Source organism: Staurois parvus, unplaced genomic scaffold (assembly GCF_062004578.1).
Source record: "Staurois parvus isolate SC_StPar_1 unplaced genomic scaffold, SC_StPar_1.0 ptg000203l, whole genome shotgun sequence".
Lineage (NCBI taxonomy): Eukaryota > Metazoa > Chordata > Amphibia > Anura > Ranidae > Staurois > Staurois parvus.
This window is the reverse complement of record NW_028317999.1, coordinates 691646-711438: the sequence shown is the minus strand read 5'-3', so window position 1 is coordinate 711438 and position 19793 is coordinate 691646. Positions and strand designations below refer to the sequence as shown.

The window sequence follows — 19793 nt, the reverse complement described above, 5'->3', positions numbered from 1 at the left end:
ATTTTGCCAGTAGTGCTGTGGAACATCCAGGTGCTCTTTTGCAAACTTCAAACGTGCTGCAATATTCTTTTTGGACAGCAATGGCTTCCTCCGTGGTGTCCTCCCATGTACTCCATTCATGTTTAATGTTTTCCTTATTGTAGATGTGTCAACAAAAATGTTAGCATCTGCCAGAGATTTCTGTAGGTCTTTAGCTGACACTCTGGGATTCTTCTTTACCTCATGCAGCATTCTGCGCTGTGCTCTTGCAGTCATTTTTACAGGACGACCACGCCTAGGGAGAGTAGCAACAGTGCTAAACTTTCTCCATTTGTAGACAGCCTGTCTTACCGTGGACACATGAACATCAAGGCTTTTGGAGATACTTTTGTAACCCTTTCCAGCTTCATGCAAGTCAACAATTCTTGATCGTAGGTCTTCTGAGAGCTCTTTTCTGAGAGGCATGGTTCACATCAGACAGTGCTTCTTGAAACCAGTAAACCCAAAACAGGTGTGTGTTTTTTAAGGGCAGGACAGCTGTCAGCAACACATCCAATATCATCACACTGATTGGAGTCAAGGTTGGCTCACTCCTGGCTCCAGTTAGCTCTGGGAGAAGTCATTAAGCTAGGGCCTCACATACTTTTTCCTCCCTGCACTGTGAATGTTTACATGTTATGTGCAATTAAACCATGGAAACATCTAATGTTTGTGTAGTATTATGTTCAGCAGACTGTGTTCTTCTATTGTTGTGACTTAGATGATGCTCAGAGCACATTTTATGCCCAATTCATGCAAAACTCCACGTAATCCCAAGGGGTTCACATACTTTTTCTTGCAACTGTATATATATATATATATATATATATATATATATATATATATATATCAAATTGTGTATAATCCTTAAAAAAAAGTCTGAGTTCTTGCCATTGTGCATCACAATGCAGCTTTTAATAAAGTAATCTGCAATGTTTGCATGCGTTTAAAGAAACCATATGATCAGGGCTGGGTTTACCATAAAGAACTTGTGGGCCAGTGGCTAGGGTTGCCAGGTTAGAACAGTAGTAACAAACCTTAGTATATGCAATTCCAAGTAATAAATGTCTCTTATTTGATGCTTTTTGGTTTGTCAAGTATGACATTGTTGCATTTTGTTATATCGGTTTGGTAAGTGCAAAAATAATTACCTGTTTATCCTATGAAAAATCTTGTGAATTGATATGTTTCTATGCTGTCTGGCTCTGCTGAATGTTAACAGCACTGTTTCTAGCTATCACTGAGGACTACAGAGTACCCCTTGGCTCCATGTTTGAAGAACAGGAGAGGGGGAGGTGCTCAGAAGTTCTGTCCTAAGGTGCCAACACTGTTACTCCATACACACATGATGGTGGGTGAGCGTTGTTGCCCTTGGTCAAATAGTCTGTTACAGCAGGCTGACCAGACCAAAATAAAGGGAAAAAGGACTGAAAAAAACAGAAAGCGAATGCAGCCACCACATCTTAGCACTGGTAAGCTGCAATATATTATATTTTTCATCTTGTATTTCCAATTTGCAGTTAATATTCAGAAAACCCTATCAGGGGATTTCAATAAAGCATTGTCTCCACTTTTCTGGAGGTATAGCCTTTTAAAAGGTCCTGTGCCAGGTCCTGCCCTCCTGCCAGTTTTGGTTCTTAATATGCAGCAGATTCAGTTAATTCTTGGTTTTACAAAGTGGTGCTATGTTTGTACCATATTTAAAAATAATTACCCACAGACACTGTCAGCTGTGGTTGTAAACCTCTGAAATGAAATCTGAACAAAACATATCCTTCTATAGTGTGTACTTCTCTCAATCCAGAGCACGAAGTGTCAGTTCTGTCTGCTGCCTTGTTCCTCTGCATGGGACAGTTCTGACACCAAGAGGTAAATAGGTGACAGGGGAGGGGGCTGCAGCACACAGCTAGTGATTGACAGCTTCAGCTCTGTTCCTGTGTGCTTTGTGGAGGATCAGCTCTCAGTAAGCTCTGCAGAGTGTAACTTTAGCTCCCCACCCCCTGCTTTCTGAAAGCTCAGACAAGCTGTAAACATTCTGGACTTTGGCTGTAGAGAGGAGAGGGCTGCAGATAAACAAGTACAACATATGTCGGAGGATGTGTTTCATTTCTGTGTATCACCTGAGGCCTTTCACTTTACTGGAAATATGTAAGGGTTTACAGCCATTTTAACAGCAGATATGCTCCTAGTAACAAGTGACACAGACAGTAGGCAAAGGCTGATGTGGAAGCTCAGACACAATTCCCCATCAAGTCCACTGTCTGCTTGTGATTGACAGAAGGCAGTGGGAAAATTCTATAGCTAATTGCAGGCTGTCTGTTGGCTATGGATCTGCCTACTGTCAGTCACAAGCAAGCGAAACTGAAAGGGAGCTAGGGCTCTGAATCCCTATCAGGCTCCACCTGCTCAGTTTAAAAAATATTTGGCTGTTGAGCTTTCTGTGTGACAGCTAAAGTGGCCAAGTGAGAGTTCAGCTGAACTAAAGACAGTGTGCCTCTGCATTTGGCGTGTGCCCCAAATTCATGTACGTATTTGCAACTGACCCATGAATCCATTGCCTGCACTAACATTTGCAGTGCGATGACATGATGGAACTCCTCTGTATATTATGTGTCTCTCCCACTCTCTCTGTATTCCCATTCACACAGCATACCTAAAAATATATTTTTTAAAGGTTTCTTAGCAGCTTTCTATGTGCTTGTTTGGAGCAGGCCTTGGGCAGAACTAATGGAAATGAGAAGAAACTCAATCTGTCTCCACTGACACATTTCCCCTCATTATCATACAATTCAGAAGTCTAGCTTCTTTACCCTTTAGCAGGACAGACAGTGTACTAATCTACAACCAATAATGAGCTCTGCCAGCATAGTACGGACAGGTTTAATTATGATAAACAATAACTGCCCAGCCCTCTCTGCATAGCCAAAAAACATGAAGAATAAATAATTGAGTGAGCTTATGGGAAGCTTAGAGGGAAGTAAGCTGCAATATTGACATGCTTTAAATTATGCTATATGAATGAGAGCATGTAACAGATATAAAGAATTATTATCCCAATCTGGCTGCAAAAGTAGAAATACACTTTAATGCTCCTGTACACAATTACTCTATATACCTGCTACAACTTTTTTTTGTTTTTTTGCAGAACTTCAAACTTCAGTTTTATCAGTGTTTTATCATTTTGGGATTTTTGACTACATTTAGCACACATTTTCTGTCTTTTGGGCTGTGACAAAAGTTCCCAGAGCTACACTGATAAGACCAGTAAATAGATTCTGTCTACCGCACATAAGGGATCTGTGACTAGGGACAATGATCCTGATAATTCCTCCTGGAGACTTTTCATTGTGCCTCAGCTTCCCTAATGGGGTCATCTTCCCACCCAAGGCCCCATAGCAGTCATGTGAACATATAAAATCCCTTATTGTCCCTAAAAGTGCTTTCTAGCAGTTGCGTTCACTAAATATATTACATGACACAAAAAGCAGAACGTATGCAAAAAGGCATTCCTGTTCAAGTGTGCTTGGAGTAGCATGATGTCTAAACACTTGAGATGAGTTTTTCTGAGAATGTACAGTGATACGAAAAATGACATTTAATGTTTTATGTTTTTCAAGGGGCTCAAGATTTGGATCGCATTCGTCTGTCTACATACCGAACGGCATGTAAGATTCGATTTGTACAGAAGAAATGTAACTGTAAGTAAAATAAATAACTCCTTTATTTTCATAAAAAGTATAGCCTGTGTAATGTAGAATTGTCAAAATGTATGGTTCACTGTTTTTTCTTTATTTTATTTTTCTCATCCAGTTTTTGTGGTTGTTTGGGTAAAGTAATACTAAAGGCAAAACTTTTTTTTTTTTTTTTTTGGACAGAATAATGGGCGATTTGTAAAGTTTTTTTTCTCTTTTTGTCATCTGTATCCCATTGGGGAGATTTCCTTTTACTTCCTGTCCCATAGCCAAAACAGGAAGTGAAAGGAAACCCCTCCAAAGTGAGGAAATCCTGGGTGTCACCAGAACTAGTGTTCCCATTGAAGGATTCCCCCTCCTATTATTCTGATGTCAACACAAAATTTGGTATTTTCCTTTACTTTCACTTTTGGTGATAACGGTAAACAGGACAAATAGAGATGGAGACACATACAGCAATATAAACTGACATCTTCACTCTGTCCAAAACAAAAAAAAAACGTTTGCCTTAAGCTACACAAAGAATTTCTGCCTTGATATTCGGTCTCCCACTATTCGCATAAAAAAGAAAATCTATAGTAAAAGAGAGATGGAGGCTGCCAGTTTTGACAACCATGTTTCAAAATATTAGCTACAGCATCTGACAGTCATGTTGATCTGTTGGCTTTAGTACACTGAGAAACTGACCAAGTAGAATGTATGCATATCAGAAGTTCTGACTTCAGCCTGATTTCACTGGCTGCATACCTGTTTTTTTCAATCCAGTATAGCCATGTTACTGATATTTTTAGGGTGTCTGCACTAGAAGCCTGTGTATTTCTTAAGATCTGGTTCACTAATGTGATGGGGGAAACGCAGCGAATCCTGTGTGTTTTCTGCACCGCGTGTGTCATTGTTAAATTAATGACACCCCAAAACAGACCGGAAAATGCACTGCGATTGCCAGAAATCAGATCACATGGGTATGAACACCCGTTCACTGCGAATCCGGTGCAGGGAAAAAAGGTCGTGCACCATATTGGTGTGGATGTGATGCAATTTGAACCATACAAAATCTATGGCTCAAATCGCACCGCACAGACATCACATGTGATTTGCACAGGATGCGGTGCAATTCCTGTGCAAATGACATGCGGAGTGCAGCACTGCACAAGTGTGAACCTAGACTCCAAAAATTCCCAGACAATAATGATATTGATAAGTAAAATTCTAAAGCTAATTAGAAACATTGCAATTGTGCTAATGTCAAATAGTATATTTAATTTACCTTCGCATTAGTTCTGTGTAATTCACTACACTAGATTCCAGAGAGTTTTTCACATGTATAGTAGGTGGGTCCTTTATCTGAGCTTTGGCACTCCTCTCCTTCTTTCTTTCTTTGACTGGTGTCTGAGAGACTTCTTAGTGCTGATACTTTAATAAATAGGGCTTGCTGTATGAGAACCCATTACCATCTGATGTTCTTGGAAATTAATGGCACCAGAACACACGTGGTAGGGTTTGCCACGATTGCAGTGTGATGTGGGATCGTGGGCCAATTTACAGCGATTTTACTTGAGATCCCAGAATGGCAGATGTGAATGGGGCCTGAGAGAAACAACAATGGATGTGTTGGTGTTTAGGAATACCCCTACTGCATAAAAACAGGTAAACTATAAGAGATCCCAAATCACCAGATTAGACAAAGGAGTGTGGTGAACTGTTGCAGTACATCAATGCGTCGGTGAAAAAGGTAAACTTCAGGTAAGTTGGTTTGGTTTGCAAAGCCTAATTTTAATTTTGGTGTATCTGTAAGGGACAGTCAGGGATATACATTTATAATTGCATGAATTAGCTGGATCCAGTCAGCTGGTTTAGTTTGGCTGGCTGCTGTAAATTTCTTAAAATTAGGTGCAGCAGTACATGTACATATCTGTTCCACCTGTATGCTTAAATCTTGCTCACATAATCTCGCTGCTGTCATATGCCAATGAACAATTAGACTGCATTCACACTTCAGCGATTTGTAGCTTGAAGCTCCATAAACTCTCAAACTTAAATAATCTATTGTTTTATATGGTGCTTATTCACACCTGATCGTCCGAACAGGCACTATAGAGAACAATTGACTTTTTACGCTTGAGCGTTTTTGGAGCTTCGAGCTTCAAGCTACAAATCGCTCAAGTGTGAATGCAGCCTCTAAGTGTATGTTACCCTAAATATTGTTTCTTCTATGTCTGTTTTCACATATGTGTATTTTATAAATCATAGTCTCATCATTTCATGTACTTCCTCCATCTGTAGTACCTGGTTGATCCTGACAGTCAGCGTTCTCCTTGTTTTAAACTGACCACATAACGTATAGAAGCTGTCATGTGTTAGCGTGGTCAGTTTTCATCTTTTGGCTGGCCATTCAGAGGTACAGGACACTGTGCAGACATACAGAATGCCTGACTTGGGTAGTTTGTTCAGTCACCACACCCCCTGACCAATCACAGCCTGCCTCTTGAACACACCACCTGCTCAAGCACAGCCTGCATTAGGCCTTATGGAATACAGGCACACGGTCTGCACAGTGTCCTGTAACCCCATCTCCCACCATCAGGAAGAAGAGATGCATGGTCACATGACACAATTTTTTAACCTTGTAAAAAAATACCTTTTCTGAAACTAAGCTAAATCAGCTATGATGGATGCATAGTTATAACTGTGTTAGAAAGCTTCTATAACATTTTATGTTCACAACTTTTTTAAAAAGGTACTATAGCAAATTTCTACAGTTGTGAAGATAATAAAACTCTGTAGAACAACTACCTGAACCTTGAAGCATCCTGGGGTCCTTAGTTCAACTCCTGACCAGGGCATTGTCTGCATGAAGTTTGCATGTTTTCCCTGTGTATGCATGTATTTTCTCCTGGTACTCCAGTTTCCTTACTCTGAAAACTTGCTGGTAGATGGCTGCCTCACCTCTTAATCCCTTTGAGACCCAAGGGGGGAAAAAGCACTCAAAAAAATAAAAATTCATTTAAAATAAACAGAGCCAGGGCAACACTCTTATCATTGCCAAACCATAGCAGCTACACTAGTTGGTCAAATGTTTAACACCTAACCATCACACCTATATGAACTTGCAGGACAACCAATTCCAAAACCGTGGACATTAAAATGGATTTACCCCAAACCTCTTTGTACATATAACGAAGATTGTGAAGTGTGAGAATTTGTGAGGTCAGGTACTGATGCTGTACACAATTGACCAATTAGTCCCAAAGATGTTAATAGGCATGAGGTCAGGGCTGTGTGCAGACCACTTGAGTTCCTCCACACCAAAGGTTGTCAAAGAACATCTATATAGTCCTGACTTTGTGCACGAGGGCAAAGTCATGCTGAAATAGAAAATCACCTTCACAGAACTGCTGCAACAAGCACACAGTTGTCTAAAGTGTGTGTTTGAGACCCTGTTAAATACCATCAATGATACATTCTGTGGCAAAAGATACCCACAAGGGTACTGTTATTGGGAAATTGAATTTTCACTCTGGTCTAATTGTGCCACATATCCAACCATGTTCAAGGCCCTACTAAATAATTAGCATTGGGGTACTAAATGAACTCCTTTATTCATTGAAGTGTGTCCTGATTTGCCTAGATATACCTATGAATGCAAAGTAGAACAAGTGCTTTGTAAGGCCCCTTTCACACGGCCATTCCAGTCAGGTACACCTGTCAGTTTTTCAGAAGGACTTGATCAGATAGTCCATTTGCCCTTCTGGAACAGCAGGTGTAAACAAACTTGTGTTTGTTTACACCCACCTATCTCCAATCCGGTCTGCTAAAAAAAGAGACGGAAGGGGATCCATCATCCTCCTTCTAGGCAGGTCAGATTCGAGGGCAGTAGGATATAAACAGACAGCGGAGTCCATTTAAACCTGGTCGTGCATTGAGTGGAGTGGGCTCTGTCCATGTTAGCGCTGCATAAATTGAGTGGACATGGACCTGTCATCTGCTCGCTCTGCTCTGATCAGCAGAGGATCAGTGGACAGATCCCTTGCTGATTTAAAAAATGAAGTCCGCCCCATGTGAAAGGGGCCTAAGCCCCAAAAATGTAGAAGATTATGGGTGATATGAATGCTGTTAATAGTAATCTATCTTGGATTCTGGTATTAATGTGCAAGAATTGTTGCAGGGCTTTCATAATAGAGACATTTTGGTCATTATAATGCTTGTGGATTAGGAGGAACACCACATTTCAAACCCAGTCCAGACCTACTTCATCAGCTGTGTCATTTGATGGAAACCCTGCATGATGTTTGTAGACTTTTTTTCTCATATCAAGTAATTAACTTTGCTTCTCATCAGTGCATTGATTCTCTGTATTGTTTGCACGTGTTAATTAGCACACCTTGCCAAAGAGACTTTTCTAATTTGACTAACAATGAATAATGCAACCTGCTCTTTTTACTAAGGGAAGGCGTTCATGATCAGAACATCACTTGGAGGCCTACTGTCATCAGCTCTTTGTAGACACCCTTTTGATGTGAAATATTAGTTGGCTTTATGTAGTGTTCTGTTTAGTACCGGTCATTTATATGCAAAATAAATAATCATTTACTGTTTTTCCTTTGGTCTGAACATTTTTGTGGCATGTTTAAATTCGGACCTCTGTTACATTCAAGCACCATCCATCTTTTGCATAGTAAAACACATGCACTGATGTGCACTTTTAATACGTTTTAACTGTTTTCATGCACCTTCTTGCATATTACACAGCAACATAAGTTAAATGAGCATTAAAATGCATGTATTTTTACAATGTAAGGGTTGAATGACCCTCTTATGTAGAAGGAATGTTCGACTGAACACATATTCTACTTCCTATATATAGGATGATATTTGTAGCATGCCATTTAAGCTTGGGGAACTGGACACTCTGATTTACAAAGAACCCTTGTGATTGGCAGCTCTGGTCAACCTCCATCTGTCTCCTGCTCCTCACTATATCATCATTACTGGGTTAGGCAACCTCAATGACCAATAATTGGGTACAGGAGAGGGTGGGCCAGTGACCATGGAACCTGGTTGTTTTCAGCATATCAGCGTCCCTCAGTTTTCCACTCTCCCAGGTTGTCTACAAGAAATCAGAGAAGACATCTATGCATCTGGAGGTGCCTTCTACACAATATGCTTTATGTAGCAGTTGATTATAATTATTTAGCCCACACTTTCTTTAAAGTTCAATTATTAGACATTTTTGGTTTGAGCTGTAAACTGTCACCTAATTTGTATTTGAATATGACAAATGTAAATAAAATAATTTAATCAGCTGCTAAGAATAGGCTGGAATTATTGCATAAATTCATAAAGTCAGCAGGTCCAATCACCTCATCCTTGTAATGTGAGTTTATATAATATACAGGTGAAACTCGAAAAATTTGAATATCGTGCAAAAGTTCATTTATTTCAGTAATGCAACTTAAAAGGTGAAACTAATATATGAGATAGACTCATTACATGCAAAGCAAGATAGTTCAAGCTGTGGTTTGTGATAATTGTGATGATTATGGCTTACAGCTCATGAAAACCCCAAATCCACAATCTCAGAAATTTAGAATATTACATGCAATCAATAAAACAAGGATTGTACATAGAACAATATCGGACCTCTGAAAAGTATAAGCATGCATATGTACTCAGTACGTGGTTTGAGCCTCTTTTGCAGAAATTACTGCCTCAATGCGGGGTGGCATGGAAGCTAACAACCTGTGGCACTACTGAGGTGTTATGGAAGACCAGGATGCTTCAATAGCGGCCTTCAGCTCTTCTGCATTGTTCGGTCTCATGTTTCTCATCTTTCTCTTGGAAATGCCCCATATATTCTCTGTGGGGTTCAGGTCAGGCGAGTTTGCTGGCCAATCAAGCACAGTAATCCCACGGTCATTGAACCAGGTTTTGGTACTTTTGGCAGTGTGGGCAGGTGCCAAGTCCTGCTGGAAAATGAAGTCAGCATCCCCATAAAGCTCATCTGCGGAAGAAAGCATGAAGTGCTCCAAAATCTCCTGGTAGACGGCTGCGTTGACCCTGGACTTAATGAAGCACAGTGGACCAACAGCAGCAGATGACATGGCTCCCCAAATCAACACAGACTGTGGAAACTTCACACTGGACTTCAAGCATCTTGCAGTGTGTGCCTCTCCATTCTTCCTCCATACTCTGGGTCCTTGGTTTCCAAATGAGATGCAAAAGTTGCTCTCATCAGAAAAGAAGACTTTGGAGCACTGAGCAACAGACCAGGTCTGTTTTTCTTTAGTCCAGGTAAGACGCTTCTGACATTTTGTTGTTCAGGAGCAGCTTGAAAAGAGGCATATGACATTTGAAGCCCATGTCCAGGATCCGTCTGTGTGTGGTGGCTCTTGATGCACTGACTCCAGCCTCAGGCCACTCCTTGTGAAAGTCCCCAACACTTTTGAATGGCCTTTTCCTGACAATCCTTTCCAGGCTGCGGTCATCCCTGCTGCTTGTGCACATTTTTCTTCCACACTTTTCCCTTCCACATAACTTTCTATTAATGTGCTTTGATACAGCACTTTGGGAACATCCAACTTCTTTTGCAATTACCTTTTGAGGCTTTCCTTCCTTATGGAGGGTGTCAATGATGGTTTTCTGCACAACTGTCAGGTCAGCAGTCTTTCCCATGATTGTGATTCCTACTGAACCAGACTGAGAAACCATTTATGGCTTAATTAGCTGGTTAGAGTGGAACACTTTGAGCCTAGAATATTGCACCTTTTCACAATATTCTAATTTTCTGAGATTGTGCATTTGGGGTTTTCATGAACTGTAAGCCATAATCATCACAATTATGACAAATCATGGCTTGAACTATCTAGCTTTGCATGTAATGAGTCTATCTCATATATTAGTTTCACCTTTTAAATTGCATTGCTGAAATAAATGAACTTTTGCATGATATTCTAATTTTTCGAGTTTCACCTGTATAATCCCTTCTAGATTTATCAGGTAGCACTGCAGCCTTGTGTCACGTGTTCAGTGTAAATCTGTAATGAAAGAAATACACTCACTGGACACTTTATTGCTTTGTAACCCTAGGTTCACACCTATGCAGGTTGCGTTTGAGCCATTTCTGCATAGTGTTTTGAGTTTTTAAACTTGTGTGTTTGGTTTTTTTTTTTTCATTTTTTAATTTTTCTTGTTGCTAGGCAGATTTAAAACACATCAAAAACACAGGGAAAACGCAGTACATGCTTTTCTGCAGCATTTCCATTGAAGTCTATGGAAACAAAAACGCAACTTTTTGTGTTAAAAAAGTCCCTGACCCTTTCTAAAAAACGCTGCAGGTGAAAACACACAGGTGTGAACATGTCCCATAGGAAATTATGTTAAATGGACTGTACTGCGTTTATGCAAAACACTGCAGGTGTGAACCTAGGAACACATAAATTGCTAATCAGCCAATCACATGGCAGCAATTCAATGCATTTAGGGATCTAGACTTGGTGGAGGTCACTTGCTGAATTTCAACCTGAGCATCAGAATGGGGAAGAAAGGAGATTTAAGTGACTTTAAACATGGAATGGTCGTTGTTGCCAGACTGGCTGGTCTGAGTATTTCAAAACTGCTTATCTGCTGGGATTTTCACGCACGACCAACTCTAGAGTTTACAGAGAATGATCCGTAAGATCCAGTGAGCGGCAGTTGTGCGGACAAAAATGCCTTGTTGATGTCAGAGGAGAATGGGCAGACTGGTTCGAGATGATAGAAAGGCAACAGTAACTCATGTCAATATGGACCAAAATCTCTGAGGAATGTTTCCAACACCTTGTTGAATCTATGCCATGAAGAATTAAGGCAGTTCTGAAGGCAATAAGGGGGTCCAACCCACTACTAGCAAGGTGTACCTATCAAAGTGGATGGTGAGTGTATGAGGGCTGCTATTGCTCTTTTTCTTCTGAAAATGCACGTTTCTGGCAGTTATGCTGAGACCAATGGTGGCTGGCATGCTTTTTTTGGGTCACCAACTTAAAAGGACTCAGAAAGTCAGAGGCTCTTCTCTGCATTTTGTAAGTCAATCATTCAATATTGAAGCATTAGGGTTGGCTTGGCAGCTAGACCACTATCAGGACACTCCCATGCTCACTACAGGGAATGGCCAAATCTTTTTTACTGGTATTGAAAGTTACTTTTGAGTGCTGTGTATCCTCCAGTGTGTGTTTTCAGTAGGTACAAATAGATCCAGTATTGGAGAGTACTCGGCTTGCTGTTTAGCGGCTCTTATTTAGAGCAGTCTAGAAATAAGTATAAAGAACTTTCCCCAGCTCCTTGTCCTATGCTGGTTGCACTTACACTGACTCGAGCAGCCACACCGCTTGGTGTCCTGTGGCCTAAGCAATGCGGCAATATTTTGGGCTCCTCCTCCAGGCTGCTCATTGGTCATAATCTCCTCCATTCTCTCACCCCCTGTTGTCCTCTTCCTTTTCTTTTTTTATGCCCTTTCCATTCCCTGGCACCTGATCATTTGATTTCAAGACTGAATGTGCGGACAACTAGGAAAAGCTTTTGTATTTCTGTTTGTGGAGTGAAATTGTGAAACCGTTTCAATGTGGAGCTCAAGCATAAACCAGTTTAAAAAGAGGTATAAAGAGATTTTTACAAGGTACAAGAATGCAGGTGTTTGAATTACTACTGTGTGCATACTGTTTGCTATTGAGTTATTTTTTGTTTTATCTATAGTTTTGTTTGGGTGTATATATGTATGTAAGTATGCATGTACTGTATGTATGAAAGTATGTATGTATGATTGTATAGCAAGATTATAGTAATTAGTATATTAGAATTCTAAATGATTGTAAAACTTCTATTATTAATTATGGAGAAGGGGTGGGATTAAATAAGCTGGTGCTTCTTCTCACTCTTTTTCGAATATGTAGATCAAATTATTATGTTTACATTTTTATGTTTTCCTTTCTAATCAGTTATCTTTGTGTCTGTCTACTACTATACAATTACTTTTTTTTTTCTTTTGTTTTTCTTTTTTTTAAATGTTCGAAACTACTACTACTTTCTAAATCTAACTGGCCCTGTGCTGGATGCTTGCTGGAGGTTTTCATACATGCCTGACTAGTTACCCGTGCCTTACTCTGCTTGTGTACTGACCTTTTTCCTGATTTCCGACAATGTATTTTCCTGTTTACAAGACTGACCCTTTGCCTGTTTACCTACCACATCTCTGTCTGCACCAGCCTTTCTGAACATCTCTTTAGTTTCACTTCTGTCAAGGTATTGTCCCTGCCATCCCAAAGTTTCCTAGTCCTACCTTTGCTATGCCACCTGTGGGAGCTGGCCAGTTGACATATGTGCTAAGTCCTGGAGCCATCCAATTACAGGTAGGCCTGCTTGCTTTAAAGTGGTTGTAAAGGCTGAAGGTTTGTTAGCTTAGTGTATTCTATGGATTAAAATGGTTGTAAAGGCTGAAGGTTTGTTACCTTAATGTATTCTATGGATTAAAGTGGTTGTAAATGTCAGACATGAAATATGAACAAAGTATATCCCTCTGTAGAGTTTGCATGAGTCACTTCTGATAAGTCTTCCTGACACCAAGAGAAGAATAGTGACAGCTCCCTACCTGTGTGTCGTTTGGAGGGTGGAGTGTCCCTTACATCCAATCAGCTCTCAGAACTCTCCTCACTGATGTAACTTCTGCTCCCCACACGTTGTCTTTCAGAACTGAGAGATCCTGTTTGAGTTTGACACTTTGAATGGATGTAGGGGAAAAACAGCTGTATATAAACAGGTACATCATATATAGGATGATTTGTTTTATCTCTGTGTATCACCTGAGGCCAGTCACTTCACTGGGCATATGTAAGGGGTTACAACCACTTTAAGGTGAAAAAGCCTATGCCAGAGGTTTCCCGCCAGCTCTCCTATACTTACCTGAGCCTGGTCTCGATCCATCAATGTACCCGAAAACAGTGGCTCTCTCCGCTCTGTTTCCTCACAGGGGAGATTTATAGCAGTGGGAGCCATTGGCTCCTACTGCTGTCAAATTCTGTGACGGGGTGGGGCCGAGCTGCCCTGTCTGTGTCAATGGACACAGACAAGGAGGCTCGGGAGTGAGCCTACACAAGTGCCCCCATACAAAGCAACCTTTTATGGGGGCAGTCGCCGAGGAGAAGCCAGTAGCACCGCCGGTGGACCTGTGAAGAGGAGGATCGGGGCTATGCTGTGCAAAATCATTGCACAGAGCATGTAAGTGCAACATTTGTTTTTTATTTTGTTTGTTATTTTAATACGAAAAAAAAAAATCAAAGCTTTATTATCACTTTAAGGGAAGCTACATTAGCCAGAGATATTACCAGAGCAAGCATTACAGTAAAGGATTCAGATATCAAAAAAATTAAACTGTTCAAGGCGCAGTAGATGAATTTTAGATCATGTAATTTGGTAGGCCAAGTTCCATTAATCTGTTTAAGGGAAAAACTGTCTTGTTTAACATCTTTAAAGCTACCTTCTGTTAGCCAATGTCAGAGCAAATGCTGCAAAATATGAATGATTCAGCTTATAAGCAATTTATTGATGCATTGTCAGTTAAATATGTATAATCCTGTCCTCAAAGACCCGATTATACCCCCACTGGTATCCACGATCTTGCCTCTTGCACAGCATAGAGAATGTGATGCCAGGCAGTTATTCATGGCTCGTTCATTGTAGACACCAATGTCCTTCCTATGACAGCCATGTGTCACTGCTTTCTGCATACATCAGTCAAGGGGATGAGTTAGAGATAGGGATTTAACTTTTTTTTTAAACTTTTTAAGTAAAATAAGGAGTGCATTTGAAACAGTTGATGAAGCAGATTACAAAGGTATCTATATGTTTATATGCTTGAAGCATGGTATACCTGTACTAAAAAAAAATGAATGAAACCGACCTCATAAGTTCGTAGCAAGTGCCATCTGATACATGTAGAATGCAGGTTAATTTATCAGAGCTTCTCCACTGTGCTATGTAATTAAAGTTCTGTTTCAGAAAGTGCACCAAAACCGCAGGAGCTAATAGTGAAAGGGAAAGTGCTGCTAATCTGTATATACACTGTGGTGCACTTGCGGTGTGGTCAAACTGCATGTCCATGTGAAATCTCCTTAAGGAGGAACACAGTGCAAGTGCCTCTCAACTAGTCGCCCTTATCGAGATATCCAAATTGCAAACTGGGATGCAATGAGGGAAATTTACTAAAACTGGTGCACACAGAATCTGGTGCAGCTGTGCATACTAACCAATCAGCTATTAACTTCAGCTTATTCTGTTAAGCTTTGACAATAAAATCTGGAAGCTGATTGGTTACTATGCACAGCTGCTTCAGATTCTGTGTGCACCAGTTTTAGTAATTCTTTTCCAATGTGGTTTACATACCTGGAAATATATTGTAAGGCATCAGGCACTCCCGAGGAACAATGTAGGCACTTTGAAGTATTAACTGCATTCTGTAGGTGTCGTAGGTCATGTTTATATTTTTTGGGGGAGAGTGGGGTATAGGAGTTACAAATTGTGTTTGTAATTATAGTTCATGTTTATTTGCACTTGGACATATCCAAAGATGGGGATGGTCATAACTATAGTCAGAACGAGCTCATGCACAGTATTTTAGAAGACCACGAGATTGCCGGAGCAGAGGAACGATGTTCTATTCTTGTGCAGTATAATGTTCACTTTCTACCCCTACCAGAAGTATTTTTCTTTGCATAGGTTTACTGCAGTGTAGACAGGACCAGAATAACATAAGGTCTATTGGAACTGCAGCCCTACCCTAATATATGTGTCTAGCCACTCAAAAAGAACAAAGCCACATGTGGAAAGCAATGGGCCAATGAGGAGTGACCCCCCCCCCCCCCCGACTAGTCTTGCATTCTGCACGCACTGCCTAGGCCGGCTGCCATGATTAATAACAGGTGCTGGGCGGGCAGTACTAAAGGAAGTTTGGCAATCGGCTTCCACCTCACCTCAGGGAACGCCACGCGCACTGATGTAGGGCTCTTACAGAAGCCTTGGGCTTTCGTAGCATTTGGCCTGCGCAGCTGCACCCTTTAACCTCATGGAACACGCCGATGGAAGCCCCCAGGTCCTTATAGCTCTTAATCCAACCATGTCATGAAGTACAGAACCATTATCTCATTATCACAAATGCTCTTAAACTTTGTACATATTGACTGTTCCTTTAACATAGGCAGGACGCATCTAAACTCTGTGCTTTGTATTCTGCTGCTCCTGGTGTCATATTGGCATAATGCAACTGGCATAGAACATACCCCTCAGGATATTTACCAAAGTAAAAGTAATCCACACATAAATATGCTAACCACATTTGTACTAAATATCCTGATGTTCTGGGAAGCAAATCCCCTTTCTAATCATAGGATTTAGCAAGCAAAACACATTAAACCACTAATATTTCTAGCTAACTAATATATTTTTACACTACTTCTATTTCTAATGTTCTTATGTTATTGGGTCAAGCTGTTAAATTTACAAAATATATTTTGATTAGGGTTTTTATTGTTTTTCTAAAATTAAACATATTTCCTATTTAGTCTTAAGCCTTATATACAATTACTTCTCTTTCAGGGCCGGATCACACCTTAATTGCACAGGAAAGTGTCTGCGTTACTGTGTGATTCAGTGCGGTTCATTTGAATGGGCTGAAATCTCACTAGATCACACAAAAAGTAGTGCATGCATTACTTTTCAAAAATGCACTGCACCAAATAGCATGATACTGCAGTACTATGCGATCCAGTGCAGGGAAATGCACTGTGTTTGCAATCTGTGTCTGGGGTTAGGAATATATTGACAACTGTAGCAGATCACACACTGTGTTTTAAATGTGGTGCAGGAAATGTGCACGGAACTTGAGTTTCCTGCACCGCATTCTGGCGCAATAATGCCATAAAGGTATTGTACACTTTTTCAACTTTTTTGTTGTTGTTTGCCTTATGTTGTAATGAGGGGCTCACATGATGTGGCTGCAGTTTGTAGTGTCATAGCTGATCAATTCTTCTATGTCTTATGTATTCATTCACCTAGCTTTTCCCTATTTGCTAAAGGGACAGGCCACTTCTTGTTCTGAGGCACACCATTTTCAGTTAATGCCTCATCATTTCCTCTGTGTTGCTTCACAAATGTGGGATTGCTAATGTGATGAAAGACTGCCTGGTAGTCTTTTTGTTAATTACTCTGCCTGTTTTTGTTAGATATAATTACTATTTAGCTCTCACCTGCATCAGCGCTAGACTGAAAAATTCAGGGATTGTGGGATATCTAGATTCTTCACAGGAAGCCTCAGTACTTAGTCTACAGACAGAGGTCATGCTTTAACCTGTGCAGTGCCATGCGGCATGCCACATGTTTGAACTGCTGACACAGGAATGTGAAAATTTATAGGCTGCGTATACAAGACAACAAACGACACTGTAAAAAATATGATCAAAGCACATCTTATGCAGGTGAAAAACGTAAGAGACAGGTAGGAAGGTTTATAATGCCTTTAAAAATAGAAATTGTGGCACTTGTGTTTGCAGTTTAATATACAGTTAGGTCCATATATTTTTGGACACAGGCACAATTTTCATACTTTTGCCTCTGTATGCCACCAGAATAGATTCAAACGAAACATTCAAAATGAATTTGAAGTGAAGACTTTCGGCTTTAATTGAAGGTGTTGAACATAGATATCAAGTACAAATTTTAGGAACTGCAACCATTTTTATACACAGTCCCTGTCTGAAGTCTGGAACCCATGGACATTACCAAAGACTGGGTTTCCTCTTTTCTGATGCTTTGCCAGGCTTTAACGGCAGCTGTCTTCAGTTGTTCTTTGTGGGTCTTTCTGCCTTTTAGTTTTGCCTTCAGGAAGTGAAATGCATACTCAACTGGGTTGAGATCAGGTGATTGACTCGGCCATTGCAGAATATTCCACTTCTTTTCCTTCAAAAGCTCCTGGGTTGTTTTTGCAGTCTGTTTTGGATCATTGTCCATCTGTACTGTGAAGGGCCATCCAATCAACTTTGCTGCATTTGGCTGAATCAGGGCTGACAGTATATCTCTAATCACTGCAGAATTCATCCGGCTGCTTCTGTCTTCTGTCACATCATCAATAAACACTAATGACCCAGTGCCAACGGAAGCCATGCATGCCCATGCCATCGCACTGCCTCCACCATGTTTTACAGATGACGTTGTGTGCGTTGGATCATGAGCTGTTCCAAGCGTTCTCCACACTTTTTCCTTCCTGTCATTCTGGTACAGATTAATCTGAGTTTCATCCGTTCAAAAAATGCTTTTCCAGAACTGGTCTGGCTTTTTCAGATTTTTTTTGGCAAAGTATAATCAGGCTTATGAATGGTTTGCACCTTGTGGTAAACACTCTGTATTTGCTCTCGTGAAGTCTTCTCTTGATTGTAGACTTTGTTAATGATACGCCCACCTCCTGGAGAGTGTCCTTCACTTGTCTGGATGTTGTGAATGGGTTTTCTTTACCATAGAGAGGATCCTGCGATCATCCACCACTGTTGTCTTCCATGGACGTCCATGCCTTTTTATGTTGCTGAGCTCACCAGTGCATTTTTCTTACTTCAGAAAGTACCAAACTGTTGATTTGGCCACTCTTAATGTTGCTGCTATCTCTCTTTGTTTTGTTTTTGAAGCCTTACAACAGCCTGTTTTAATTGCATGAACAGCTCCTTTGAACGCATGATGTAGGTTCACAGCAATAGATTCCAAATGCAAATACCACATTTAGAATCAACTCCAGACCTTTTACCTGCTTAATTGATGAAGAAATAACGAAAGAGTAGCCCACACCTGGCCATGAAAAAGCGTTTGATTCAATTGTCCAATTACTTTTGGTCCCTTGAAAAAGGGGAGATGGCTACTCTTAAGAGTTGTAATTCCTAACTTCCTTCAATTTGGATGTACATACCCTCAAATTAAACCTGAGAGTGTGCACTTTCAGCCCATATCCATTATATAACTATAGCTTGAATATGTTTTGGTAAATACCTGAAACAATCTAAAATTGTGCCTGTGTGCAGATACAGTATATATGGACCTAACTGTAAATCTATGTTAACATAAGACTGGTGCCTAGAAGAGGTGGGTAAATAGGATAGCAGCAATATTTACTGGGTGCAGGGGGGTTGACAAGAGGAATCACAAAATGCTCTCTGGTTAAAATACGCCCCATTTTTAATGCTGCTGTAAGGGGTGTCTGGTATTTTCTTTCTGCCTCTAACCCCACCCTCCCTGCATGTTACCCTATGGGGTTGATTTAAAACTGGAGAGCGCAAAATCTGGTGCAGCACTGCATGATAGCCAATCAGCTTCTAACTTCTGTTTGTTCAGTTAAGCTATGTCAATAAAACCTGGAAGCTGATTGGTTTCTGTGCATAGTTGAACCAGATTTTGCACACTCCAGTTTAGGTAAATCAACTCCTATGTGTCCAGGCACACTTTAGCGGCAGAAAAAAAAACCCCACTACCAGCATGTCCAGGAGCAGCAATGTTTTGGCAGAAGAGATGCTTGAGGCGTGTAAGCGTATCTAAATGCGTGTTAACACTAGGTGCGTCAAACGTTTGAGTGTTAATTAATTTCAATGGCCAGAATAAATTATTATTCTGGTCAATGAAATGAATTAATGCCCAAGCGTTTGACATATCTAAACATGTTTACAAGCTTCAAGCTTTTTTTTTCTTCCTAAACACTGCTGCCAAGGAGGAAAGGCATCTAGGAACAATGGGCAAGTGACCTGTATGCATAAGGCCTTAACATGCAGTCATCTTTCTTACTGTGAGTTTTTGTTTGATGATCTCTGTTCGTCAAAGAAGCACAAAATCATAAATTTGGTGTTCCCCTTCAGTGGCTTATTGTAGTTTCACTTTTATATAGTCACAGCCATGTAAAAATCTGGTGAAAAGGAATCTGTGATAATTGTCCTGATATACAGCTTTGCATTACTTATCTGAATAGTAATAATGTGTGGATTACTGTATGGCATGCATAACATTCTTTGTTATCATATCTGTACAGATCTG

The 19793-nt window shown here is 40.4% G+C and overlaps 1 protein-coding gene across 27 annotated transcripts in view; it reads left to right on the top strand.

Annotated features, from left to right (window-relative positions):
- The window catches only part of DTNA (dystrobrevin alpha), a 339219-nt gene that overhangs the window by 201279 nt on the left and 118147 nt on the right, over positions 1-19793 (top strand). For all 27 annotated transcript variants that reach the window (XM_089678322.1, XM_089678323.1, XM_089678320.1 and 24 more), the window contains one exon: positions 3636-3716. In XM_089678322.1, the coding sequence (XP_089534448.1) occupies positions 3636-3716 (81 nt within the window). The remainder of the gene's footprint in view (positions 1-3635; positions 3717-19793) is intronic.